At 50.4% G+C, this 26,400-nt stretch overlaps 1 protein-coding gene across 7 annotated transcripts in view; it reads left to right on the top strand.

Moving 5' to 3' along the window:
- Positions 1 to 24,642, top strand: part of OPCML (opioid binding protein/cell adhesion molecule like) — a 299,547-nt gene extending 274,905 nt beyond the window's left edge. For 4 of the 7 annotated variants that reach the window (XM_064634446.1, XM_064634451.1, XM_064634444.1 and 1 more), the window contains 6 exons: positions 8,088 to 8,213; positions 8,503 to 8,637; positions 8,718 to 8,838; positions 9,500 to 9,651; positions 10,292 to 10,393; positions 13,440 to 13,797. In XM_064634446.1, coding sequence (XP_064490516.1) covers positions 8,088 to 8,213; positions 8,503 to 8,637; positions 8,718 to 8,838; positions 9,500 to 9,651; positions 10,292 to 10,393; positions 13,440 to 13,774 — 971 coding nt within the window. In that variant the 3' untranslated portion in view covers positions 13,775 to 13,797. Of the gene's footprint in view, positions 1 to 8,087; positions 8,214 to 8,502; positions 8,638 to 8,717; positions 8,839 to 9,499; positions 9,652 to 10,291; positions 10,394 to 13,439; positions 13,798 to 21,763 lie in introns of those variants that run through there. The other 3 variants (XM_064634450.1, XM_064634449.1, XM_064634447.1) reach the window with 2 other exon arrangements.
- The last annotated feature ends 1,758 nt before the right edge of the window (positions 24,643 to 26,400 follow it).

Genomic DNA, 26,400 nt, shown 5'->3' with positions numbered 1-26,400 from the left:
CCCGGTGTCAGTGGGAGTGTGTTGGGAAACCCTGGATCGTGTGCACCAGGCTGTGATGGCGAGGGGAGCACTCACCTTGGGAAGAGGGGAGCAGAGATCCACTGGGAGCATCCCTCCATCCCCTTGGTCGGAGCTCCCCCTCTCCCCCTTTCTGAGTTGCGTGTGAGCTGTCCATCTGTGGAGTTTAATCTGTTTATCCTGTCTGCTCTCTAATCGTGCTAATCCATCCAGTCAACACCGGTGAAGTATCTGACTGCTTTGCACCTAATGAAATCAGGTGAACTGGCAGCGATGCTCAGCCCCTGCTCTCCTCACCCCTTTTTGCAGGCACTTGCCAGGCTTGGGCAGGTGGAGGTGAGAGATAGTTTGTGTCCAGAGTCTGGTGGTGAGGCATTTCTGACTGTGCTGGGAGTTTTTTTTTCCTGGTGTGAGCAAGTCCTGTCGAGTTGCTCCCACTGCAGTGATGACTGTGGTTCTCAGCAGTGGTGCTTATCCACAGCCTGAGAGGAGCTGGGGATACAGGCACAGGTCAAGTGGTCCATGCTGAGCAGGGTCTGTATTTCCCTTTCAATGTGTTAAGCCACACAGTCTGTTTAAGCTGGTCTGTGAGAAAATCCATCTGTAGGTGCCACCTTGCTGTCCCTTTGATGGTGGTGGCCAAAGAGGCAAATCCTTCTGTGCTCTGTTCCCAGTTCAGCCTGCGGAAAAGGTTACATGGAGAACTCACAGCAGCCTTCCAGTATCTGAAGGAACCTTAAAGAAAGCCAGAGAGGGACTCTCCCTCAGGAGCTGTAGTTACAAGGAGTAATGGATTCAAACTGAAAGAAGGGAAATTTAGTTTAGATATAAAGAAGGAATTCTTCCCTGTGAGGATGGTGAGGCCCTGGCACCGGTTGCCCAGAGAAGTTGTGGCTGCCCCATCCCTGGAAGTGTTCAAGTCCAGGTTGGATGGGGCTTGGAGCAACCAGGTCTAGTGGAAGGTGTCCCTGCCCATGGCTGGGGGGTGGAATGAGATGATCTTTAAGGTCCCTCCCAACCCAAATCATTCTAAGATTCAGCCCCACTGCAGTTCCTTGGTGGCTAAAATGTGCTTTCTAGGGGGCTTTCTGTGAGGATGAATAACATACAGTCCTTTGCTCAGTGCTGGGAGGAAGGGAGCAGTTTTCCAAAGATGCATTTGGTCCTGGCTGTTACTGCAAGCAGAGCACACACTTTACAGGGATGGGAGCAAAGCCCTGTTTCTGGCCTCAAAACTGAGGTTTAGGTCTCTCCTCTGTTTGCTGGCCTCACCGTGCCAGCGGGCTGACAAACAGGCAGTAATGGCCAGTTAGCAACTGTATTCAGGTCAATTAATTTCTATTTGTATTTTTGCAAAACTATAAGCTGGCCGGAGAGGGTATTGATTGTTTGTCCCCGTCTTCAATTGGGTTTTAATTGTGCTGCTGCGGGGCCCGGCCTTCCCTCCCAGCAACCCAGCGATAAATCTGCCAGGGAACCGCCGTCAACAGTAAATGTGTCTCTTAGTAGCACTATTAATATGTCTCTTGCATTGGTTCATTGCAACAGCCATTAACAGGGTTTATAAGAGTGTAGATGGCAGGAAGCCAGAAGGGGTTTTTTGTCTCCCTTCTCCTCTTTTTTTTTTCTTTTTTTTCAGGCACTGCCTCGTGACGAGGGGACAGATGCTTTCGGGGACATGCGCGGGGCTTGTGGCACGTCAGGGTGTTCTGGGGAGAGTTTGGAATGCAGAGAGAACAGGCATTTAATCTCCTATAAGGAGAAGATGAGCCACCTCATCCTGCTCTTCTCATAAACAGTTTGAGTGGAGGCTGTCATGGGGCTGGACCTTGGCGAGCACTCCTGCCCCTGGGATGAGCCCTGCAAAGCCCACCTCTGCTCCTGGGAGGTGCAACCTTCCAAGGAGGAGCCAGGAGGTCTTACCTCACAGTGCCACAGAATGGTTTTGGTGTGAGGAGTGTGATAGACCATAGGCATGTCACAGCTGTGCCTTCTCGGCCTGGGCTGGTTCAGGGTATACTTCAGTCTGAAATGTGGAGCTCAGGGTCAGTGTTTTGGTGGAGGCTGTGACTGTGAGATCCCATCTGGTGGAGATTTTGGCAGTGAACACTGATACTGACCATCTCTACCTAATAGTGGTCTTTGGTATTCCTCAGATGTCCTCTGGTTCTGATTTATTTAGAGACCCCCTTCCTGTACTGCCTTAGTCCTACCCACCATGGATTTTTCATTAAAGCCTCTCCAGCTGCCAGCATTATTACTCTTAGTTTCTGGTTGGCACAATCCATTTTCCCATCTCGGTGTTTGCTGCTTTCCTCGCCCTGGGGACCAGAGCAGGTTTTGGAGGACTATGGCTTTCATTTACAGTACTGAGGTTGTGGTTGTGTGGTGTGTTTTCCACGTGCACCTGAGGATGCTCTCCCAGAGCCAGTCCTGTGTCTCATCTGCTGCCTCTCACAGCAGCACCAGTGCAGGCAGAGCTTTTCAGTAAGTGTTTCAAAACCAAATTGACTTTTTTTTTTTTTTCTCTTCTGATAACAACTGGCTCCTCAAGCCTCTGAAAGGGCCACCCCTACCCCATGCAGCCCCATTGAGATCTTTTTCTCCAATGGCAAAAGGCTGGGAAGGTGCAACCAGACTCTTACCTTGCTCCTCCTCCCTCCCTGAAGAAGTAGAGGATGGGCAAGAGAGTGAAAATGGCCAATTGAAGGTGATGCAGCAGTAATGTGGCAGTGAATTCAGAGGCAAAGGAGCCCAGAGAAAATCTGGAAGGAATAGCAAAGACAGTAGAAAAAAGCAAGTGGAGGGGAAATAAAAACAAAACAAAAAGGATGATAAGAAAAGCCTAGAGACTTGTAGAACAAAGGGAAAAGAGAAAAGGAAATGTGCACACACAGAACTGAGTATCAAAAGGACAGGAGGCAGCAAAGGGAAGAAATGAAAGAGTAATGAAGGAGTGAGGGCACAGAGAGGGGGAAGGTCTGGAGAGAGGAAGAGTCCAGCTGGCAGGAAGTAATCAGCACTCACTGCCCAGGCAGGAACAGCCACTGTCCTGGAAGCCACTGTCCCAAAATCCAGATGGGAGGATGGAAAAGAGACAGGATGGAAAGCACCTAGAGAGCATCCTCAGGCTCCCATTCTTGAGGCTTCTTAAAACTGGTGAAAAGGAGCCATTGGGATGTGTCACAGGGATCAGGAGCCTCTGGAACAAAAGCACAGCAGCAGATGATTAATTACTGCAAAAAGCAAAAATGGGGAAGAGGGGGGAGAACTGGAGAAGTTGTTTCCCGATTATATTTCCGAACAGAAAGAACATTTTAGCGCGCGCACAAATAGCTCCCTGGGAAGCACTCTCACTTCCTAATTGTTCATAAATTTACTGACAGGTGGTTACACAGTAGGTATAACACTGTGAGTTTCGGTTTTATTGCTTTCCCCATCTCAACGTGAAAACTTGGAGAAAAAGGATGCACAGCGAGCAGTCGGGTGACTCCGCCTGGGAAAGGGTGTTCAGGGGCTGTGTTTAATTTTTGTGATGTCCCTTCCCATCAGAGGATCACACAAAGAGTGTTTTACTGGGGGAAGGCTGTGAAAAGGCAACATTCAAGACCCAGAGAAGGGAAAGGGAAGATATGCCTGAAATGGAGAACATGTGAGGCCGTGTCATGACGCTTGCTTGTCAGGGAAATTTGACAAAAATCACTCTGTTGACCAGTCTGTAGCTTTCAGATGGGCTTAGTCCATTATCTCAATAAAATCAGCTCTGATGAGCCTCTTAGACTGGGCTGTCAAAGGAATGGGATCGATTAGAGACAATAATCTTTGCTGCCAAGAAGCAACATGTTGTTAAAATTCTTGATGTCACCTCCTTGCCCCAGTCTCTTCCCCCAAAGACTTGATGGACATCAAGGGTTTGTGCAGGATGTGTCCTTGCAAGTGTCTCCTGCACCCCAACCCAAAGATGAGTTGAGAGATAGGGAAGCACATCCATTTCTGTGTGCCAGCCTGGAGCTGGCTTGCAGGTGCCCCTTTTAAGGGCATCAGCCCCCAACAGAAGCTGTTCTTGGGAAGGTCTTGTATCGCTGGTGCCTTCAGCAGACACGCAGGGGCAGGAGGAGGCCCCAGTGCTGTCCTGCTGTGCTTCTCATCAGTGAAGGAGATGGAAAGCACAGGCAAAATGTGAGCTTTCAGCATATTTGCCTTCTTTGTGCTGACTTTCTGTACGCTAATGAGACCTTGCACAGTGACACCTCTGACAGCTCCATCCTGCCTGTGCCGGGGAGGCTCATGCAGAGCTGGAGGTGCCTGGGGCTATAGGCAGCTGGGGTGCTGGGGAAAGAGCTCCAGCAGGCATCCAACCCCTGCTAGGGTGACAGTCTCTGTCCCTGTGGTGACAGCATCTCCTGTCAGAGGGCACAGCTGGACACTGCAGCTGGAGAGCTGAAGGAACAGCATGAACACTGCATCTCCCCAAAGCAGGAGGTGTCTGAGAGGGGATGGTAAGTGAGACAGGAGCACAGTGTGCCGTAGTGAGGCAGTGTCCAGGAGGCTGTCACCTCCCTGCAGAGCACCGAAGATAAGATGTCCCCCTCTGCAGTCCCTATGGGGACCCATCCCCTGAGTAGAGGTGGGGAAGTGGCAGTTTGAAGAGCCCATGGGTATCCATCTGTCATCTCCCCTTACCGCGGTGTGGGAAGAGGTCTCTTTTAATGGATTGGGAGCTAATGATGTGGAGGAGGGACATCAGTTGCATGTGTCAGCCGCGGTGCTCATGCAGGCTCTCTGCTCCGAGGCGTGCAGCAGGAATGATCTGGCAGCTAAAAATAGTCCAGGGCCATGGTGGCGAGTGCCTCCGGTGGGGCTCGGCGCTCCGGAGCGGCCGGGGATGAGTCAGCCCGCACGCGGCCGCGTGCGTCAGCGTCGTGTGGAGTCACTGATCACGCAGCCATCACAAGCTCTGAGCTGTCCCATTCCTTTTGTCCCCAGATGGGACAGCCAGTGCAAAGCCATCCCTGGTGCCCGGAGCAGGCAGCGGGACCGAAGGTGTTTTGGGAGAGTCCCAGAGATCCCCTGAGTATGGCACGTAGCATCAGGACACAGCAACCTCGGCGTGTGATGTAGCCCCACAGGGCTATTTGCAGCCCCAGTTTGGAGCTGAGAGGGGAGGATGGCACCTCACTGTCCCCATGAAGGGTGGCAGACACCAGCACGTGCCCGGGCCCAACGGAGAGCGTGAATGGGCGCATCGCGCGGTTCGGGTCTCGAGTGGTAAAGGAAGGAGATAAATCACGGGCTTATTGTTATTGAATTTAGTGGCATCGCTTTCACATTCAATTTCCCTCACCGGCTTTCCGAACAAACAAGAAATTACAGTGCAAATGTATTTTTTGGCTTACCAAACCTTCTGCATTAACTTCCCCGTGATTAATATTACGCGGGGTTGACGAAATCCTCCGCGGGCCGCTCGCCGCTCCCACGAGACCGCGTCGCTCCTCGCTTCCTCAGGATTTATTCTGTATTCAATTTGCTTGCAGCTGTAGGCTTTCACAATGAAGGCGGGACCAGGGGTAAGGGGGGATGGAGATGGTGTTCTGCCCTGTTGCTTTTTCCCCAGCAGCCGTGAAGGGCAGAGAGAGAGAAATGTAGAGAACGAAAGGTGATCCAGGGAAAGGATGCTGTCAACAGGTAAAAGACTAGGAACAGCATCCACGGTCATGCTGGAGGGCTGTGAGGCATTAGCAGGGCTGTCTGATCCGGGAGGGGACAAAGAGGGATTTACAGGGGATGGGGAAGAGCATTTGTACTCCATGCCCAGAACCAATCCCAAGTTGTCCCGACCTCAAGACAAGGCAGTTCAGGTGGGATGTGCATTTCAGGGCAGCTTTACCTGTGCCTTGGCTGTACCTGCCTCCTGGTATTTACAGGGCATGGCTGCAGCTTGGGTTTATCCACAGTCGTGTTTGCCACCGAACTCAGCCTGCCCGAATCCCTACATGGTCCCAGCTCCCACCTGCTCCTCCCATAGGATTAAGTCCTCCCATGGCAAAGCCAGTGCGTCCTTGAGACGCCATCCTTGACAGCCCAGTCTGTGGGATCTATGAAAATGTAATCAGGGTCCTCAGATGTCCTTCTCCAAGTCCTGGTAACCTCATAGGCAACGATCGCCACCGTGGCAGGGTATTGAGCTGGGGTCCCTGTGCTGTCCGTGGGTATCCCTCCACTGCACATCCCTGCTGGCTCTCAGGGGCAGTCCTGATTGGATTAGGGCAGGCAGTGGCCCTGGGGGGTTGGGAAGTGCTGTTCCCTGCTGTGAGACCTGCTGGCATGTCTGTGTCAGCATCCTTTGCTGAGGGAAGGGCTTTCAGGCTGATGTGTGTGTTCCTGTGGCTTGGGGTTTTCTGAATGGGAGCACTGGGACCGTAGTGGTTATGGGTAGTGATAATTTTTTCCACAGGAATGAAAGTTTTTCTGTGCCTGGGAAGGGGGACAGGCTCACAGCTGTGCCCAGAGCACCAATTTCTGCACGTCACTTTGTTACTTGTGGTTTGGGACTCAGGGGATGGGAAAGGGATGTCAGGCATGAGCTGGAGAGGGCTGGGAGGGCAAGGATGGAACAGTGGCTGTGATTTTGCTTGTGCTCTGCATCTCAGTCTATCAGTAGTCCAGCTCCATGGCATCTGTAGGCAGGAGCACACAAGGGAGAGACAGGCTGCTGTCTGGAGCAGGGTCCACTAGTGGTGCTGCTGTCTTGGACCAGAACTGCTCATGAGGAGGGCTGGTTTACAGGCTCATGAGCAGGTGAAAAAAATGCTCAGCTGTTTGGGAAGGCTTGTCCTGGATGTTCTTGTGGTTTCTGGATGTTCCTGGTACCAGTCTGAGGGGCTGTTATTGGAGGGGAGAGGTGCAAGGCTGCTGGTAATGGGGGTTAATGTCATCTCCTTGTCTGAGTGAGGAAGGGCCATTTGCAGCCTTCCCAGAGCTCGTTGTGGCTGCGCTGTTGGAGTTGGCCGGCTCCGCTCCGAGCGGTAACTACATTTTCCAGCAGTCGCCGGCACACACTTTTCATTTTTGGATTGCTGCTTTCCCCTGAAGGACTCAGACAATCTCCCTCTGCTATAACAGACTGTACTTCTATATTAATGTGTCAAGTAGCTGGGAAATTTACTGCTTTGCAGAGCCCGTCGGGCTGCATGGACTGTGCCGCATCTTTGCCGCGGCTTGTCCCGCTGTGCCGCCTCTCCCGCTCTGGGAGAGAGGAGAACCTCCCCAGGGGTGTGAGGAGAGCCTCCCTGGGGGTGCCAGGGGAGCTGGGCAGCACTCACATCCCCTTCCAGGCAGTGCTGGTGTCAGCCGTGGTGGTTTTCAGGCGATCATCCTGGAATCCCAGTGCTGTGGGAGAGCCCTGGGTGCAAGGGTTGGGCGTGTGATGCCGCTTGAGCTGGGGCTCCTGGCACGTTGTGGGCTTGAGGAGGGGGCACAGGGCATCATTTTGGGCATTTTAGGTGTGGTGTTTAGTTTGAGGAGGGTTGTTCTGTATGGCCTCACTGACTCCCTGGGGTGCAGTCCCTTTTAGGGGCTGTGTCCAACAGCCTGGAGCACCGGGAAGCAGCATCGGCGAGCGGGCTTTAATTGCTTTTTGCCATGGCTGGGGATATTTATAGGAGCGGAGATTGCCAAGTTATTTATTAGATGGAGTATCTGGGGATAGAGGAATATAAATCACCATGGCCGGTATTGAATGGAGCAGACGCTCAGTAATTTTAACAGCTTTAATAAATATGCTAAAATATGAGCCTTGTTGCAGGCCATAATGAGAGCTGGTTATCAGGGTCTCGGCCGTGGAGCGGGGGGGCTGGCACAGTGAGTGGACCCCTTCATGCCCTGCATTTATGCTCGGCTCCAGTCCATGATACTGGTTTGGAGACATGGAGTTGGAGTTGGTGTCTGGACAGGGCGACAGGGTGGACACCAACGTGCTGTGATGGGACAGGTCTCATGGTTGGAGCCTCCCGGCGGGGCCTGCTGAGCCGGTGTGTTGATGTGGTTTTGGTCTTCTTTTTGTCTTGCAGTGCCCCCCCAGATAGTCAACATCTCGTCAGACATCACCGTGAACGAGGGCAGCAGCGTGACCCTCATGTGCCTGGCCTTTGGGAGACCAGAGCCCACCGTCACGTGGCGGCACCTCTCCGGGAAAGGTGAGACCCGGCTCCAACGAGGGGTCTTGCCTGGCTTGTGTGGGTGGATGCATGTCCCCGTAGAGGTGGCTGGGGTGGCATTAAGGTGACTCACAGTCTGTCATGGAGGGTGGAGCTGCTGACTCTTCGGCCTTGGTATGGGGGTGAGGATGCTTGTCAAGCGATGTCCCAAGCTTTCTGTGCAAAGGGGATGACAGACGCCCACGCAGGGCGTGTCGGGGGGGACAGGGGCACAGGGGAGGTGCCGGTGTGGTGGGTGACGGTGCCACGTGTTCAATACATCTCCCAGGGCAGGGCTTTGTGAGTGAGGACGAGTACCTGGAGATCACGGGCATCACGCGGGAGCAGTCCGGGGAGTACGAGTGCAGCGCCGTCAACGACGTGGCCGTCCCGGACGTGCGGAAAGTCAAAGTCACCGTCAACTGTGAGTGTGAGGGACGAGGGGATCATGGGGGGGTTGGGTGTGTGTGGCCCAGCGTGACACACGGCCCGACGTCTCCGCAGACCCGCCGTACATCTCCAGCGCCAAGAACACGGGCGCCTCGGTGGGCCAGAAGGGCATCCTGCAGTGCGAGGCCTCGGCCGTCCCCGTGGCGGAGTTCCAGTGGTTCAAGGAGGACACCAGGTGAGGGGCTGGGAGGCAGCAGAGCCTTGGGGCCAGAGGGTGATGAGGTGAGGAGGCAGAGGGAGGTGACAGTGCCCGAGGGCATCGTGCAGAAGGCGGCTGAGATCAACTCGTTTTGGTGGATCTAAGGGCTGAGGGAGTCCCAGGGTTGTTTCTTCCAGGGTTGGTGGCTGTGGGACACGAGTCAGGCTGATGGGTTAAGGGAGGGAAAGTGGGATAAAGCATTTGTCTTGGTGGGATGTGCAAGTCCAGTGGGGGAACGTGTGAGTGTGACCAGTGTCAGGACCCAAGGGAATGGCTGGAGCTGTGTCAGGGCAGGGTCAGGTTGGATCTCAGCAAAAGGTTCTTCCCCCAGAGGCTGGTTGGGCACTACCCAGGTTCCCCAGGGCAGTGGGCACAGCCCCAAGGCTGCCAGAGCTCCAGGAGGGTTTGGATGATCCTCTGGGGCACAGGGGGTGACTCTTGGGAATGGGCCTGTGCAGGGCCAGGAATTGGACTCGATGATCCTTGTGGGTCCCTTCCAACTCAGGATATTGTGATTCTGTGATTCTGTATACTGCTGTTGGCTGATGGGGAGCAAAGGGGTGCCTGGGGAGGGGACAAGGTCTGTCCCAGAGCCCCATCCCCATGCCCTCAGCACCGTGACCCCGTTTCCCCACAGGTTAGCGAACGGGCTGGACGGTGTGCGGATCGAGAGCAAGGGCCGCCTGTCCACGCTGACCTTCTTCAACGTCTCGGAGAAGGACTACGGCAACTACACGTGCGTGGCCACGAACAAGCTGGGCAACACCAACGCCAGCATCATCCTGTATGGTAGGTGCCCGTTTTATTGCAGACAGGTGAGAGGAGGAGGAGGAGGAGTAAGAGGAGGAGGATGAAGAGGAGAAGTTTGGAGAGGAGGAAGATGAAGAAGAGGAAGAAGAGGAGGAGGATGAAGAGGAGGAGGCTGGTGGATGGCCAGTGATGGAGCGATGGTGCAGAGCTCTGGCTGTATTTTGTGTTCCTGGTCCATCGAGGCACCGAACAACACAAACCCTGAGCAGCGAGGTCCTACCGAGAGGATGTCTCAGAAGATGAGATCTGTGTCAGCCCTACCCGGGGTGCACAGCAGAGTTGACCAACAGTCCCCTGGAGCACAGGGGTGAGAAGGGGGCCCAGGCCAGGTGAGCACGCGCTCCGGGTGCAGGGTGTGGGGTTTTCCCCCTGTTTCTACTGACAGGACTGCCAGCAGTGACCATGTTGTACTGGCAGTAGAGGGACAGGTGACATTGCCCATGGTGGGTGTTGGTGTCATGGCCCAGCAGTGAGGGCAGGAAGGTGGTTGAGGAGAGGTTGACTGGACAGCTGTCACTGAGGAAGGCGATGTGGAGCTGTGGCGTGTCCCTGTGGCATTCTGGCAAGCTGAGGGGGCTGTCATGATCCAAGGGTAGACAACAGGAGCCTGCCTTCCCAGCAGGGCTCTGGCATGAGGGAGAGGATGGAGTCAAGCAGCAGGCTCAGGGAGGTGTGGAGAGGGAGAAGAGTGTCCACACCAGATGGACTTGGGCAGCATCAGGTGGGCAGTGGGAGCAAAGCTTTGTACCGCGGTGGGGGGCCTGGGGAGTGTTTGGTGATTTGGGGTGGTGTGAGGGGCACATCTTTGGCTTTGGTTGTGGGGCATTGGCAAGGCCCACCCGGGTGCAGGGTTTTTGTTCTGTTGAGTTTTGCATGGTTGTGTTTGGGTTTGGTGTGTGGTGATCTGTGGTGCTGAGTTAGGGGCTGGGCTGGTCCTTTCTGTTCTAATCAGTTCTCCTCTCCCCTGCCCTGATTTCTTCTCTTTGGGTCGAGGCTCTGGGTTCTGTTTCCCTCTCCTCTGTTCTGGTCTGTTCTCTCGTGTTTCAGTCAGTCAGGTGAATTCTGGCACAGGCTGATCCATCATGTCCTGCTCTGTTGTGTTCTATCCTGCTGGGATCTGGTGTGGGTTTGTCTTCCATCCTTCCATTCCTTCCATACTTGTACTATACTACAAGAAAATACAAGACAATACAGATTATTCATAGTACAAACACCTGTATTATATAGATATAATGCTAGAGTATCTGTATTATTAATATAGTTGAATAATAATGTTGATATAGCATGTGTCATATATCTGTATAATTATTAGATATCATATATACACATATAATTTATATATCATATAAATGATATATAAATGATTTATATGATATATAAATTCTATAATTTATATATCATATAAATTATAGTATATTATAGATATCATATATCTATAGATATAGATATTATATATAGATATTATTTTTATATAGTATGATATAACTTAAAATGTATATGAGATATAATAAATATTTATATTTATGGGTTTTAATACATAAATAAGTAAATTAAATTTCCAGTCCAGTTTTCCTAATATTGATTTCTTTCTGTTTCCCTGTCCTGCCAGTGGCCCTCTTACACTTGCCCTCTCTAATGGGAGACACAGCAACATCACCTAATTCTGGCCTATTTCCATGACTCTAAACCAGACTAAAGAAGAAGTTTCAGTGTAGATAACTCCCTCTGTTCAGAAGGGGACTGGATTAGGGATTTTTGATTTTGTTCCATGCTATGGATAAGGACAGCTGTGTCCTGTTATCTTGTATTTGACATCATCTGTTTTCAGGCATTTTCCCTTCTCTCAGCAGTTAATGTTGCTCTTTACACACCCCTCCTCTGACAGCACAGCATTCCTCTCATACAGATTATTAATTGATACTAACATGCAGAGAAAACAAAATTTCACCTTGTTTTAATAAATTAATCCCCAAAATAGCTCCAACGAGCTGAAGTACATTAAAGGTGATTCCATAGCTGGCAAAGCAGAGATATTAATAAACAAATATACATAAAAAGTGAGTTTAAGCAACTCTCCCTGCCTTGTAGCAACTCCTGTTAGTAATGGTGTATTCCTTGAAATACTAATACACCTCTGCTCCTTGTTTTATATGAGGAAGATTAGGAAAATATTTATTAGTGAGACAGCAAGAAACCTAGGAAGTTAAACCTGAAAATATCCCATTAGTTTTCACATGATTATTTATTTACTTGCACCAAGACTTGAAGCTTAAATTTATTTTTAAAGGATATTGGCACCTCCTTTGGATGTTGCTGGGCGAACACTCAGCATACCTAAAGCTATTTTAATGTCATAATTTTTAGTGGAGAAAAGGAAAACATTCATGTTCGATTTTTCCCCCGTTTTCCACGTGCAGTATTGAGTGAAGCAGTGGAGCAGGGAGGAGCGGGCTCGGGGAGGGACTGAAGCAGGTGGAATTCCATCCCTCCTCCAGGATTGCGCTTTTTTTTTTCGTTGTGTGAACATGTTGAGGAATTCAACAGCTTGTCAGTCAAAACTGCAGCTTCTTGGAAACACGGGGGAGAGTGGGAAAGATGAGCTCTGTGGGGAGCTTCTATTCGGGTACGTGCGTGGTGTTTCTTGGACAGTCTCTGCCAGCCTTTGCCAAAGGGGAGGGAGAGGAGCACAAGTGCTTGGAAATCTGCTGATTTTTTTGTCTTAAAAATTTACTGTCTGGGTTGATTTTTTGATGAGCATGTTGCATTTTGTACTTGCTACCTGTATCTAGAGATAGGGGGGAAAAACACCCCCAAACATGGATCTTTATATTTCTTTTAAGTGCAGCGTGTCCCTCAGGCACCAGATGAAATCCCTCATTCCAAAATGTGAGCTCCTGGACCTTTTATTGGTCCTTTCCATTGAAGGGATATTGGAATAAAGACAGATGCAGATGGCATCATTTATGAAGCATCTCTATTTTCCCAACGTTTGTGATTTCATTTCTGTTCTGTAATATAGATGTGATTGATGATTTGGATGAGTTAACTGTATATAAGTTAAGTGTTAGATGTGATTTAAACCAATTATTTTATGGAATAGATAAAATCTTTTCATGCTTTATTGTGCACTCTCTTAAGAATCAGCAGCTTCAGACTAACTACATAAAAGCAAGGAAAAGCAATTATGTCTTTAAGAATAAGAGCTCTGATTCAATATTTAAGGGACTGCTTGACTTAAAACACTTAAAACACGAGTGATACAATCACAGAATGGATTGGGTTGGAAGGGACCTTAAAACTCATCTCATATCCCCCCTACCATGGGCAGGGACACCTTCCACTGTCCCAGGTTGCTCCAAGCCCCGTCCAACTAGGCCTTGGACACTTCCAGGGATGGGGCAACCTGTGCCAGGGCCTCACTACGAGTGATTTGAGTTGCAAAAAACTAGAATCAATGTAAAATTTATGCAAAAAAAAAAAAAAAGAGGTAAGAATATAACATCTTTGTCCTGCTTACCCACTGCTGTGCAGTGTCTGTGGTTTGAATGTTTCTGTGTGTTTATTTGAGCCCACAAACCAAAATGCTAACCCCTGAAAATTCTAAATGGACAAACCTATGAGGTATTGCAAGTGGAATATGAGATCTTTGCAAGTGGAAATCAGTGAGGAGGAGGAGGCAGTGCTGTTTTCAGGGAGTGTAAGTCTGAACCAGGCCTTTTGTACAGCAGAGAAAGTAATTACCCCCCATCTATTTCTGTGCATTACAGGAACTTCGAAGGGCAGAAGCAAAAGCTCTTTTGTGTCTGCCACCGGCGCTGCCTTTGGGGTCAAGGGAGCAGCTCACACCTCATTTCATCACCCTGCAAGTTGCCATCTGCCGTTATTAATACCCCACAAAAAGCCTGAAATCTGTGAGCTCCAAAGTTGCTTCCAGAGAGCCTGGGAATCACAATCCCCGGGGTTATTTTGCCTCTGGAGTGTGGTTGCTGGCTCAGAGGTCGGTGGTTGCTCACAGCTGCCAGCCAGGCCGGGGGCTGGGAAAGGGACAGGAGCTGTTGGGTGGGGAATTCCAAAGGCTTCCATGATCTCTGGTAAACAATAAAATGATTTTTTCCTGTTCAACAAGTGGAATATACTGTGTGGATGCTTTGGGTGGGAGCAGGGGCTGCTGCAGCAGCTCCAAGTCCTTCCTATGTTGGGGGCCCCAAATCTGGATATTCCATACATTTGATTAACATTTTTGAGCTGTCTGGGTCAGGATCTTGCCATGGAAAGATGGCAGAGGAAAAACCCATAGCTGTCCACCAAGGAAGTCCTGGTTATGTCCAATCACAGTTTCAGAGAGAACCAATTGGAAGTCAGCCATGCAGAGAGCCAGAACCAACATTCTTCTCTGGATACAGCTGTCTTTGACCCATAAAATCAAAATAAAATATAAAATAAAATCAAAATAAAATCAAATATAAAATAAAATACATAATAAAATATAAATTAAAATAAATAAAATAGTAAAATAAAATAAAAAAATTAAATTTAAAATAAAAGCAATAAAATAATAAAATAATAACACATCCTTGGGTTCAGCTGGGGAAAACTTAAATAAAAACTAAAAACCAGTTTCACAAGGAAAAAGTGTCATAAAATTCACAGCTCTCATTAAACGACATTTTGAACCTGCATCTTCTACTCTCCTTACTGGTTCATTGAAATATTTTATTTTCCTGGCACTGGGATGTTTTACTCGAAATAGATGTTTTTTTTCCATGGGATGATGGTTCTCATGGTCAATGTAGTTCCAAGGGTGAAAGTCCAAGACAAGCAGAGCATGTCAGAAATCCACACCAGAGAGTGGAAAGGCTGAGAGTTTGGAGTGGCTGGATGGAGGTTCCATGAGGAGAAGAAGCCACCTCTCCTTGAACTAAAAAGCATAAAAAATTCAATATAAATCATAAAAGCATTCTGAGGGAGAAGGCATCAGAGAACAAAGCAGAGTGGGAGGCACAGGATTCAGCTGGTGAAACCATGGCAAAATAGTACAAGTTACTTGGCCTAAGTGGTTGATGGCAGGTGACTTCAGCGTGGTCCTCAAAGAGGGAGTTTGACCTCAAGTAACCCCAATGACCTGTAGTAACCCCCAAAAGCTAATTGTTTGACCTCAAGTAACCCCAAAGTTCTGTCCGGAGAGCAAGTTTGACCTCAAGTGACCCCTATGACCTATAGTAACCCCAAAATAATAATTAATTGACCTGAAGTAACCCCGAAGTGCTGTCCAGAGAGGAAATTTGACCTCAAGTAACCTCAATGACCTATAGTAACCCCCAAAATGCTAATTGTTTGACCTAAAGTAACCCCAAAATGCTATCCAGAGTGCACATTTGACCTCAAGTAACCCAAATGACCTATAGTAACCCCAAAATACTAATTAGTTGACCTAAAGTAACCCCGAAGTGCTCTGTAAAGAGTGTGTTTGACCGTAAGTAACCCCAATGACCTATAGTAACCCCAAAATGCAAATTGGTTGACCTCAAGTAACCCCCAAAATCACCTCTAGTAACCCCAAAGTGCTCTGGAGAGAGCAAGTTTGGCCTTGAGTAACCCAAATGACCTAAAGTAACCCCAAAATGCTAATTGTTGGGGTTACCTGAGGTCATACTCCCTCTCAACAGAACACTTTGGAGTTACCAAATTGTCAACCAATTGGCATTTTGGGGTTGCTGCAGTTCACTGGGGTCACTGGAGATCAAACTTGCTCTCTGGATAGCACCTTGGGGTTACTTGAGGCCATTTTGGGGTTACTCTGGGTCATTGGGGTTACTTTAGGTCATTGGGGTTACTACAGGTCAAACTTGCTCTCGATAGAGAACTTTGGGGTTACTTGAGGTCAAAAATCTAGCATTTTGGGGTTACTCTAGGTCATTTTGGGGTTACTCTGGGCCACTGGGGTTACTTTGGGGCATTGGGGTTACTGCAGGTCAAACTCTCTGCAGAGATCTTTTGGGGTCAAAAATCTAGCTTTTTGGTGTTACTCTAGGTCATTTTGGGGTTACTCTGGGTCATTGGGGTTACTGCAGGACAAACTCACTCTGCAGAGATCTTTTGGGGTTACTTTAGGTCAAAAATTTAGCACTTTGGGGTTACTTTAGGTCATTGGGGTTACTATAGGTCAAACTTGCCCTTTATAGAGAACTTTGGGGTTACTTGAGGTCAAAAATCTAGCATTTTGGGGTTACTTTAGGTCATTTTGGGGTTACTCTGGGTCATTGGGGTTACTTTAGGTCATTGGGGTTACTATAGGTCAAACTTGCTCTTTATAGAGATTTTTGGGGTCACTTGAGGTCAAAAATTTAGCACTTTGGGGTTACTTTAGGTCATTCTGGGGTTACTTTAGGTCATTTGGGTTACTATAGGTCAAACTTGCCCTTTATAGAGAACTTTGGGGTTACTTTAGGTCAAAAATCTAGCATTTTGGGGTTACTTGAGGTCATTTTGGGGTTACTTTAGGTCATTTTGGGGTTACTCTGGGTCATTGGGGTTACTTTGGGTCATTGGGTTACTATAGGTCCAACTCACTCTCTGCAGAGATTTTTGGGGTTACTTTAGGTCAAAAATCTAACATATTGGGGTTACTTTAGGTCATTTTGGGGTTATTCTAAGTCATTTTGGGGTTACTTTAGGTCATTGGGGTTACTGCAGGTCAAACTCACTCTCTGCAGAGATCTTTTGGGGTTACTTTAGTTCAAAAATCTAACATTTTGGGGTTACTTGAGGTCATTTTTGGGTTACTGTAGGTCAATTTGGGGTTACTTTGGGTCATTGGGGTTACTGCAGGTCAAACTCACTCTGCAGAGATCTTTTGGGGTTACTTGAGGTCAAAAATCTAGCATTTTGGGGTTACTTGAGGTCATTTTGGGGTTACTCTGGGTCACTGGGGTTACTTTGGGGCATTGGGGTTACTGCAGGTCAAACTGACTCTCAATAGAAAACTTTGGGGTTACTTTAGGTCAAAAATCTAGCATTTTCGGGTTACTTGAGGTCGATTTGGGGTTACTGTAGGTAATTTTGGGGTTACTCTGGGTCATTGGGTTACTGCAGGTCAAACTCACTCTCTACAGAGATTTTTGGGGTTACTTTAGGTCAAAAATCTAGCATTTTGGGGTTACTTTAGGTAATTTTGGGGTTATTCTAAGTCATTTTGGGGTTACTCTGGGTCATTGGGGTTACTCTGGGTCATTGGGGTTACTATAGGTCAAACTTGCTCTCGATAGAGAACTTTGGGGTTACTTGAGGTCAAAAATCTAGCATTTTGGGGTTACTTGAGGTCATTTTGGGGTTACTTGAGGTCATTTTGGGGTTACTCTGGGTCATTGAGGTTACTTTAGGTCATTTGGGTTACTGCAGGTCAAACTCTCTGCAGAGAACTTTGGGGTTATTTAGGTAAAAAAAGTAGCCTTTTGGGATTACTATAGGTTATTCTGGGGTTACTCCAGGTCATGTTGGGGTTGCTATGGGTCATTTGGGTTACTAGGGGCCAAGTTCCATCTCTAGGGACCATGCTGTGCTTCTTTGATTTCACCCAGTTTGCCCTTGGGGTCGCTTTGGGTCACTTAGTCCAGTGTTGTGTCCAGCCCTTGCCCCTGAGCTTGTGGCCCTGTTATGGTTCAGCCCAAGGAGCCCCCCTGTTCTGCTCTCCATCACTCCTGGGGGCTGTGGTGGCTGTCATGTCAGTCCCAGCTCTCCTGGCAACTTCTGAGTTCCTTTGGCACCATGAGCTGCTCATGATGGGCTCCCCAACCCTCCCCTCTCTCCCCCGGCCCCCTCCCTGGCTGTGCCCCCCGACTCTGCCATGCCCCTGCTCTCTGCACCAGCACCTCCTGGCTTGTCTGCACAGGAGCTTCTCTCTCCTCCAGTTTTAGCAGGAGGAGATGTAGGTACTGAGCACTTGGAGCAGAACAAAACTCTCCAGCTCAGTCTCTTCTGGCTCCTGAATCTCTATGTCCCTCTGTCCATATCCACCTTCACCTGTAGCACCTGAAGATTTGGGGATATATTTAAAACACACCAACACAGTTTGAAACTTTAAACCAGGCTTTACTGGACTGACAGTCATCAACAGCACACATCACCCCCCAGGGTTAGGCTTTAATCATCATCCATACACAGGTAAATGATGAGTCTTTAATAAATTTGGCCTAAATTAGCCATGAGTCTCAAACAGGGGAGTGCTGGTACAAGGGGGACAGTGACTGTGGTGTGGGGTTGGGGTTTGGGCACCTTTGGAGGTGGGGGGGAAGAGCTTCTTCACTTTTTTTGGTGTTGAAAGCCAGAGCTGAAGTAGGATTTCTTCTTCCTTAGTATTTATTGGTATTCTCTTCTTCTCCTTCTGCCTGTGAAAGGACAGGGGACAACTCACCTCCTCTTCACTGAGTTTTTTTTTTTGTGGGGTTTTCCCACAAATATTCCCTCTTACCTTGTGGGGTTACTTTGGCTTCACCAGTTGTCTTCTCTGCCTACTATACATGTTTTTTTTTTCTCTCCTTCACACTTTATTTCCACTTGACCCCTGTATTTCACACCTGCAGTTGTCTTCCTCCTTGTGCTACTTGCTCCATGTATGTTTTTTCCTTAACTACTTCATAATATGCTAATTGCTGGCTATGCTATTAGATGCTACAGATAATAGATATATATTATACCAGGCTGTAAAATTCTTACCTACAGCCACTGCTCACATTCCCTTAGTATTTGTGACAAGTCTTTGGTCTTGATTAACTTGTGTTTCCTTTTTGTGTGCAAGAGGCCACCACTTTGAAGACTCCAACAGAGATGTTAAACAGGGCGAGGGAGCCAAAGAATCATAGTTTGAGTTGGAGGGGACCTTTTAAAGGTCATCTACTCCAACTCCCCTGCAATGAGCAGAGACAATCCTTCAAGGACCATGTGTTTACCTGAGGGAAAATGTCAGGAAAATCTCATCCTGGGGAGGTTGCCAAGACTTAGTCCAGACACATGTACCCTCAGGCATGAGTCACTGCACAGGCTTCCCCCCAGCCAGTCCCCAAGACTTCCTTATGTCCTCAGACATGAATCATTGGTCAGACTCTCCCTCAGTAATTGCTGTTGTGGACCATGAGAAGTGAAGAGCAGCTGTTGCCTTTTCCTTGAGCCCCCTTGGAAAGAGGGGCTCCAGCAGCACCGTGGGTGTGGGCACGTTCCCTTCCCGTTTGTCACGAGTCCTGGAAATGTAAAGCAGTGAGAGATAAGTTCTAAATTCTTCGTCTCCATGTGTCTCAGTCTCACCTGGAGAAAGGTGGATGTTGCCTGAAACTGGAAGGATGGAAATGGAAGGCATGGGAATTCTTTCCTGGGACAGAAAGGAGGCAGGAAAAGAAAGGAAAAGCTATTTTTTGGTGCATGTCAAGGGGACTGCTTAGCTCTGAAAGCATTTTGGCCATTCCTACGGCTCCCAATGGAGTTGAGAGTGCCTCCAACACGGGCTAAGAAACCTCGCTCATCATTAGACCCACTGATTCCTTCTTACCTTTGTATTCAAGGTCTTATGAGAGAGACAAAATCCCAGTCTTGCCATCTTCACTCGAGTCAGGGTCTCAAAGTCTAAGGTTGCCTTCTGGAGCAGGAAGGAAATGGGGAGGAAATAGGACACAAATCAAGAAGAACAAAATAAAACCAAGCAACAATAAATATCTGCAATAATAAATAAGCTGAGCAGGGGCAGCCAGAATCCAGGTACACTCACACCTCAGTGCCCAGGCACAGGGGTTTTAGCAAAGCAGAGCCAAAATACTTGCTGGGAAGCTCAGCTGAAGTCCTGAGTTCCTCTCCCTGTCCTGGGGGGAGCCATCCTCTTCCCATCTAATGTGGCAGTTCACAGGACACACGGGAGGCACATGATGAAATGAAACATTGCCTAAATTTCATGATCATCTCTAATTACTACTTTATTTTGTCACTGTATCTTTATGCTTGTCTCTCCCGTAGAGTATCTTTACAATCTTTACAAGGCCAAGCTGTCTGACACCAGGAGAAATTCTTTCTCAGTAAAGAATACAGTTAAGAGAAAATATTTGTGGGGTTTTTTCTTTAGTTATGACCCAGTATTTCAGTTTATTTCCTCTCTGACATCTATTTGGGAACTCTCCAACTCAACCAGGATGTGATTGCTTTAGGATAGATTATGAGATTTCTAAAAAGCATCATTAAATCAAAGCCAATAACCAGTGCAGAACTGTGAACTAGAAAACAGTAATGGGAATTAGTCACACATTAAAAATCCACATCTATAGATAAAGGTATGGATAAACTGTTAGAGAAAGGTAGAGATTCAGCAGGATTTGATCAGGTATAAATACATAAGTCTAAGCAGCATTTATTATTAAGTCTGCATAGATTTTAATTATTTTTATAGACTTACATGATATGCTGCCATTAGTTTGAAGGGACAAAAAGACAGAAGAGGGAGCAGTAACAGATCTGAGGGAAAACCAAGCTCAAAAGCCCTTTTCCATTCTGCCTGCAAGGCTCTACTTGCCTCTTTACAAATAGCTGGAGGTTCCACCTTTTATATCCCAAGGTCTATTCAGCAAGGAAATGTCTGATTATGGCAGAGCAGTTCTACACCTCTTGTATTATCATGTGTTCTTACAATCAATTTTTTTTGAGCATGGGCATGACACAACTTCTTGCTCATCACTCAATCTTCCCATCATTTTCTTTACCTTCTGGCAGGGCTTGGATGTAACATCTTGGGCTCTCCTTTGCCTCTTCCTGAAATAAGATAAATGTTCACAAAGAAATCAGTAGATAAAAAGACAAGGAGTGACACCATCCTGCAGAATTTAGTGTAACTGGATATAATTTCATAGATCACAGAATTATTTCATTTGGAAGAGGCTACAGGAGATCTGGGGAGGGACTTCTGACAAGAGCACGGAGGGGTAAGACAGGAATGGATTTAAACTAAAAGAGGGTGCATTTAGATTGTATATTAGAGAGAAATTGTTCCCTGTGAGGGTGGGGAGGCCCTGGCACAGGTTGCCCAGAGAAGCTGTGGCTGCCTCATCCCTGGAAGTGTCCAAGGTCAGGTTGGATGTGGCTTGGAGCAACCTGGGTTAGTGGGAGGTGTCCCTGCCCATGGCAGGGGGTGGGATGAGATGGGCTTTAAGGTCCCTTCCAATCCAAACCTTCCACTGATTCTATGATGAACACATTCCAAGTGGCTGACTGCAGGCTTGAGAGCATATTCATAATTGGATAAAAATCCCATTTACTTCACACTTTGTCTGTGCCCTGAGCTTTGATGCTGAGACAGCTCAGCACTTTTTTCTCTATTTCTTCCCTTTCAGAATTCCAGTACTGGGGCTCAGACCTGCAACTTCCCAAAATACCTCTCCCCAGGCATAGGGAGTCCAGGCAGACCTGTGTCTGCTCCACTTCCTTCACTCTGCTCGGCTGTCTCATCTCATCCTGACCGGTCCTTTGTGTGCCCTTCAGCCCAAATCTTTCCCAAATAACAGCCTTCATCCAAGAACGTGCAGCAAACCTCTGCTCCAGCCATGAACCCGCATGACCAGCCTCCTCCCTGCCTGGCCTGCCTGCCAAGAAACACCCAATGATGCCACTCCAAAATGCACCAGCCTGCCTGAGACTGCACATCTGCACAGTGCCATCTCCTGGGCCAGGGATCCTTCATGGCTGGGCACAAGTTGTGCCACTCCTGAGTACCAAGGTCTCACGTGGCTGTTTGCACCAGGACTCTCCAAGGGGGGCAACTTCTGAGCATGGTGGGGTGGACTGGCACCTGCCCAGGGCATCCTCCTCCTCAGACAAGGACTGTGCCTCCCCTACATGTTCCTCCAGCTCTCTGCCTGCCTCCTCAACTCCTCCTCCACACCAACAACGCTCTCCAAACGACCAACAAACCCCCCACCCCTCACAGGGGGAGCACAGCTGAGGGGGTGGGATGTGAAGGGGACTGGGAACTGCGAGGGCAGTGGGGAGGTGGGTTTCCTGCACGTTCTCACGCTGTCTCACCACTGACCTCACCGCTGTGCTTTGTCTCCTCTCCCCCGCGCAGGGCCTGGAGCGGTGCACGACGGCGGCAACGCGGCGTCCCGGCTGGCCGCCGGCCTCTGCCTCTGGGCCACCCTCCTCGCTCGCCTCCTCCTCCTCGACTTTTGATAAGGGAGCGGAGGGTCCCGGGAGGCCCCGCGCGCCTCTCCCCCGCCGCGGGCCCTGCCCGCCGCGCCGCCCGGGGACTCCTCTCCGCGGGACGGGCGATGCGCCGGAGGACGGGCGGCGGTGCCGAGTGTCCGAGGATGGCCCTGTCTCCCACGTGCCGGGATCGTTCTCGCCGCCAGTTAACGCTGTACAGACCCCACCACGTGCCACCAGACTGTCACCCGCCACCGCCGCCCCGGGGACGTGGCCCGGCACGGACGGTGCTCCTCGTGCTCCTCGTCTCCAGCGCGGGGGGCGCGGAGCCGCCGGGGCGGGTGCCGCCCAGAGCCTTCACCGGGGATGTCCGTCTCGTCGTCTCACTAAGCCGCCTACGCCCAAAAAGACCCCAAGGTTGAAGCCCCCTGGCTCTGCCTTCAGCCCTCTTGGTCCTGAATGTCAGTTCTTGTCGCCAAAGCTCCTCCCTAAGCACCCCCGATGTCACTGGCCTCCCCTCATCTGCCTCTGCTCCTGACACGACGCTCGCTGGCCCTTTTGGAGAGGGTCAGGTGACACAACCAGTTGTCCTTCAAGGGTCAGGCACTTCCCACTACTCTTCCTCCCAGCTAACATCGTACCTGTCTGCTTCCCAGTAAACCCCGTCGCCTTCCCAAGGGCACAAGGCTGCTCTCCCAGGAATGTGAGCCCTGGGGATGACACCAATCCCTCATGGGGACTAAGAACCTTCTTGCTGCATCAGACAGCCAGGCCATCGCCCTTTCTTGCTCCAGACCCCTGCCCACTCTGCTGCTGCCCCCCTGATGGCAGGGGCTGCCCTGTGGCTCTTGCCCTGGTGTGCTGCCAGCACTTTTTGAGGGGGTTCCTCTCAGCTCTTTTTCCAAGCACTTTCCAACCTGCACATTAAAAGCACAGCACCACCAACGCAGGGCAGAGGCTCCGAACGACACAGCGAAACACCAGCTGACAAGGCCCTTTTGCTGCGGCTCTGACGCTCGTGACCGTCTGCATCTCTGCCTCTCTGAGGGCCCTGAGCTGCAACGTCCTCACGCTGCCTTCTCTTGTGCCCGTCACGTGCCCCTGCCTGAGGAAAGTCTGATGTGTTCGACCCTGTGGAGGCAGCTCAGGCTCCGTTGATTTACTACGCTGGCACGGCAGGGACAAGAACGGCTCTGATCCTCCCTGCTGTGACGTGCCCGTGACACCAAAATGGATGCACCCAGACTCTGCCCCCTTCTTCTTCCAGTCACTCTGGGAGGTGCTGGTGATGGTGGCCATGTCACCTCCCTGCATATGGAATTGTGCTCCTGATGGCACCGTGCACCACAGACCCCCTCGCCTGGTACACTGTGGCAGCCCTGAGCCTTCCCGAAGCTCCCTGGCCACCCAGGAATGCTTTGGGGTCACAGTCTGAGGATGAGCACTCCCATCCTGCTCCTGAAAAGTCACATGTCACACCAGACTCTATTCCTCTGGCAGGGAGACCTGATTACAGCAAGGCACTGAGCAAGCACACAGAGCATCCCCTGTCCAGACCCACCACATCCCTGTGCCTTGTCCCTCCCTTCTCCCTCCATAAGTGAGATGACTTAAAGGCAATGGCCACGCACACACTGTCTTCCCTGCGCAAACTCCGCTGCTGCCCAATCCTCCTGCTTTGTGTGGCTGCGAGGAAGCTGGGGTGACAGTCCTTAGCACACAAGATGGAAAAAACCAGCCCAAGCCAGAGGCCATGATGGGCCACCACCCCGTCCTCTCTGCGGCTGTGCCCCTCCTCATCCCTGCTCTCAACGGGCTGCCCCGGGACCTGCTACAAAATCTCAATGGATGCTCCCATCCCCCATCCTGGATGTTCAACATGTACCATGGCTGATGGGCAAACCCCCCTGGCCCGAGGCTGCCCTGGTGCTGGCGGGACACGCTGGGTTACCTGATGGACGGGGATCCGGCACTGACTGGGTGAGTCCGCGTCCTGCGGTCCCTGCGGTGCTCTGCATCTCCACTGGCATCCCGGGAAGGTGGCACCGGCAGTGATCTGGGTCCTCTCCCACGGCCCGGGCACGTTTACTGAGCGGGGATGGCACCGTCTTCGGCCAGCGACACGCACATCCTTCCCCACGTGCCCTCTCCAGAAGTACCCTTGGGTGCAGGAGACACCTTGCCCCAATGCCTTCACTGGTCCGCACTGCCCCACAACAGCCCCCTGCTGCCTCCCCCTGCCCCTTCCTGGGTCAGCCCCAAGTTTCTCCATCCCTGCAGCAGAAATGCTGCAGAATCCCAGGGCCAGAGGCCACGGCATACCAGAGAGTGGCGGCGACGACGGGACGCCACGACGCACACCGAGGCTGGCGGACCTGGCACCAGGGCTGCCCCCCATCCCATCCTTCTCCTCCCCGGGTCAGGTGGGCTCAGCTCCCCTGTCCTCTGCTGGGACGGCGTTCGACTTTCTCGTGCCATGTAACGTGCCATTGTGAGAAACGTGTTGGCTGTCTGAGGCCGACCCCGCTGGGTGTCAGACCCCTTTGTGACCACTGCTCTCCATGTTTGGATGCCCAGGGGGTGGCCAGGCGCCCAGGGCGGGGGCAGCGTGGCTCCTGGGTCTCTCCTGCTGATGGCCACGACGGCCAGTCTTGAGTTTCTGTCGATCATTGTATTCCAAGGGTGGCTATACTACCTGAGATTTGTGCATGTTACATTGTAGTTGTAACCTTTTCTAATTCGGCAAGAATAAGAGATGGTTGTGATTGTGCAGTGTATCAATAAAGTTTGACGAACTTTGTACCTTCGGGGCTTTGCTTCACGGACCCCGCACACCCCAGGGAGGGTCGTGGTGCTTGGCACCCGGTGTGCTGAGCCAGGAGGGCTCTCAAGTGGGTCCTGTAGTCTCACCCAACACTTGGTTGGACCCTCTTTTGATCATCCCCTGTGATGGTGACACTTGGAGCCCCACAGCTGGGGGCCTGCTGCTGTTTGGGCCATCCCTCACCCCATCCATGCATCTCCCCTGGGAATCCACGAGTGGGTCCCTGGTCCCACCCACCTCCATCCTCCGTCTGCCGATGAACACATACCTGCTGACAGAGCCCTGCAGGGTAAGGACTGTCTTTGCTCTCATCACTCACCTACGTTCAGCAGAAACAGAGTGGTCAGGGGCCTCTTTTCCATGCCTGAGCCATTCCCAGCATCTTCTCCATCGTCTTGTATCAATGCTTGTTGACAGCTAAACCCCCCCACCCGTGAAGGGACACCTTTGTGGATGATGCACTCGCAAGGGTGGTTTGCTCCTGTCATGATCTGACAGCACGTGACACAGACCAGATGCCTTCATCAAAGGACAGAGATGGCAAGGACCAGGACCAGAAGAAGCTGTGACCCTCAGCATCTTCCTGACATGACTGTAGTCTCATCCTAAAACCACAGGGGCTGGGGAGGCAGGCTGTGCTCCCTGCAGCCAGGAGATTCTGTTCCACCCCATCAACTTTCCCCACCTTTCCACCACATCAGCTGTGAAAAAACATTCAACCAGTTCCTCTAATATGAGACCTGCTGCCAGGAGACTGGAGGCTATGGGACTGTGCCAGACCTTTCAGGGTCTCACACGCTTTGAGACCTCCCTTCACCTGCCTCGATATGAGAATGAAAAGCCCAGTCCTGAAAGTTTATCCCCGAACCCCACAAGAAGCTGCCCTGCTGAGCAAACAGCTCCATCCCAGCACCATGAGTACTGCAACCTCACACATCAGGGACACCTCTGCTGGCCCCCTCAAGTGACCCCTGCAGAAAGGTAAGTGCTTCCCAAAACCCAGCGGCCTCCCCAAGAAAGGGATGTGGGAGGGGCAAACGACCCTGCCTGCTTTCCTCAGTGTTACCTGCAGTGAGTCAAGCATGGGTGACCACCGTGGGAAACACTGTGCTTTGAGCCTCTTCCAAAAAAACCAACCAGTCAGGGAGCCAAGGCTGATGCAATATAAATCCTAGTGCCACAAAGCAACGCTGGCCTCTGGCATGTGGCACCTGGGGATCCCACCACAATTTGGGCCTCCCTGATGCTTCCCATCTTAAAATGCTGGTTCTGCTGGGTACCTGGTGCTGGACCTGCCTCCACTGGAGTGAAACACCTACAGATGGCCAAACACTCTGGCTCATGGCACATCCTAGTGCCCTGTCTGCACTCTCCCCGTCACAGAGCACCAGGAAGGAGATGCAGCCCCTTTCCACTGCGAGCCCGTCCATGGATACCCCCCATCTCCCTTTCCGGGGTTGAGGGGGATGTTTCTCCATGGCCCTCAGCAATGTCCAACCTGTACCTAAGGACAAGGACCTCAGTTGCTACATCCAGAGGGATGGAGAGCATATTTCAGGCCATAACCTCCATCCCCACCACCAAGAAATCCTTACCTATGTCAATAAATAAATACATAAACACATCCTTCGAGCCGCCTCTCTCTCTCTAACATCCTCTGTCTGCTACTCTGGCACTGGACACTCCTTGATCTCTCACCTAGAACACCAAAAAAGTTAAAATTACAGAGAGGAGGT

This window comes from Pseudopipra pipra, chromosome 23, assembly GCF_036250125.1.
Source record: "Pseudopipra pipra isolate bDixPip1 chromosome 23, bDixPip1.hap1, whole genome shotgun sequence".
In the NCBI taxonomy this organism is placed as follows: domain Eukaryota; kingdom Metazoa; phylum Chordata; class Aves; order Passeriformes; family Pipridae; genus Pseudopipra; species Pseudopipra pipra.
This window is presented reverse-complemented; position numbering and strand designations above follow the sequence as displayed.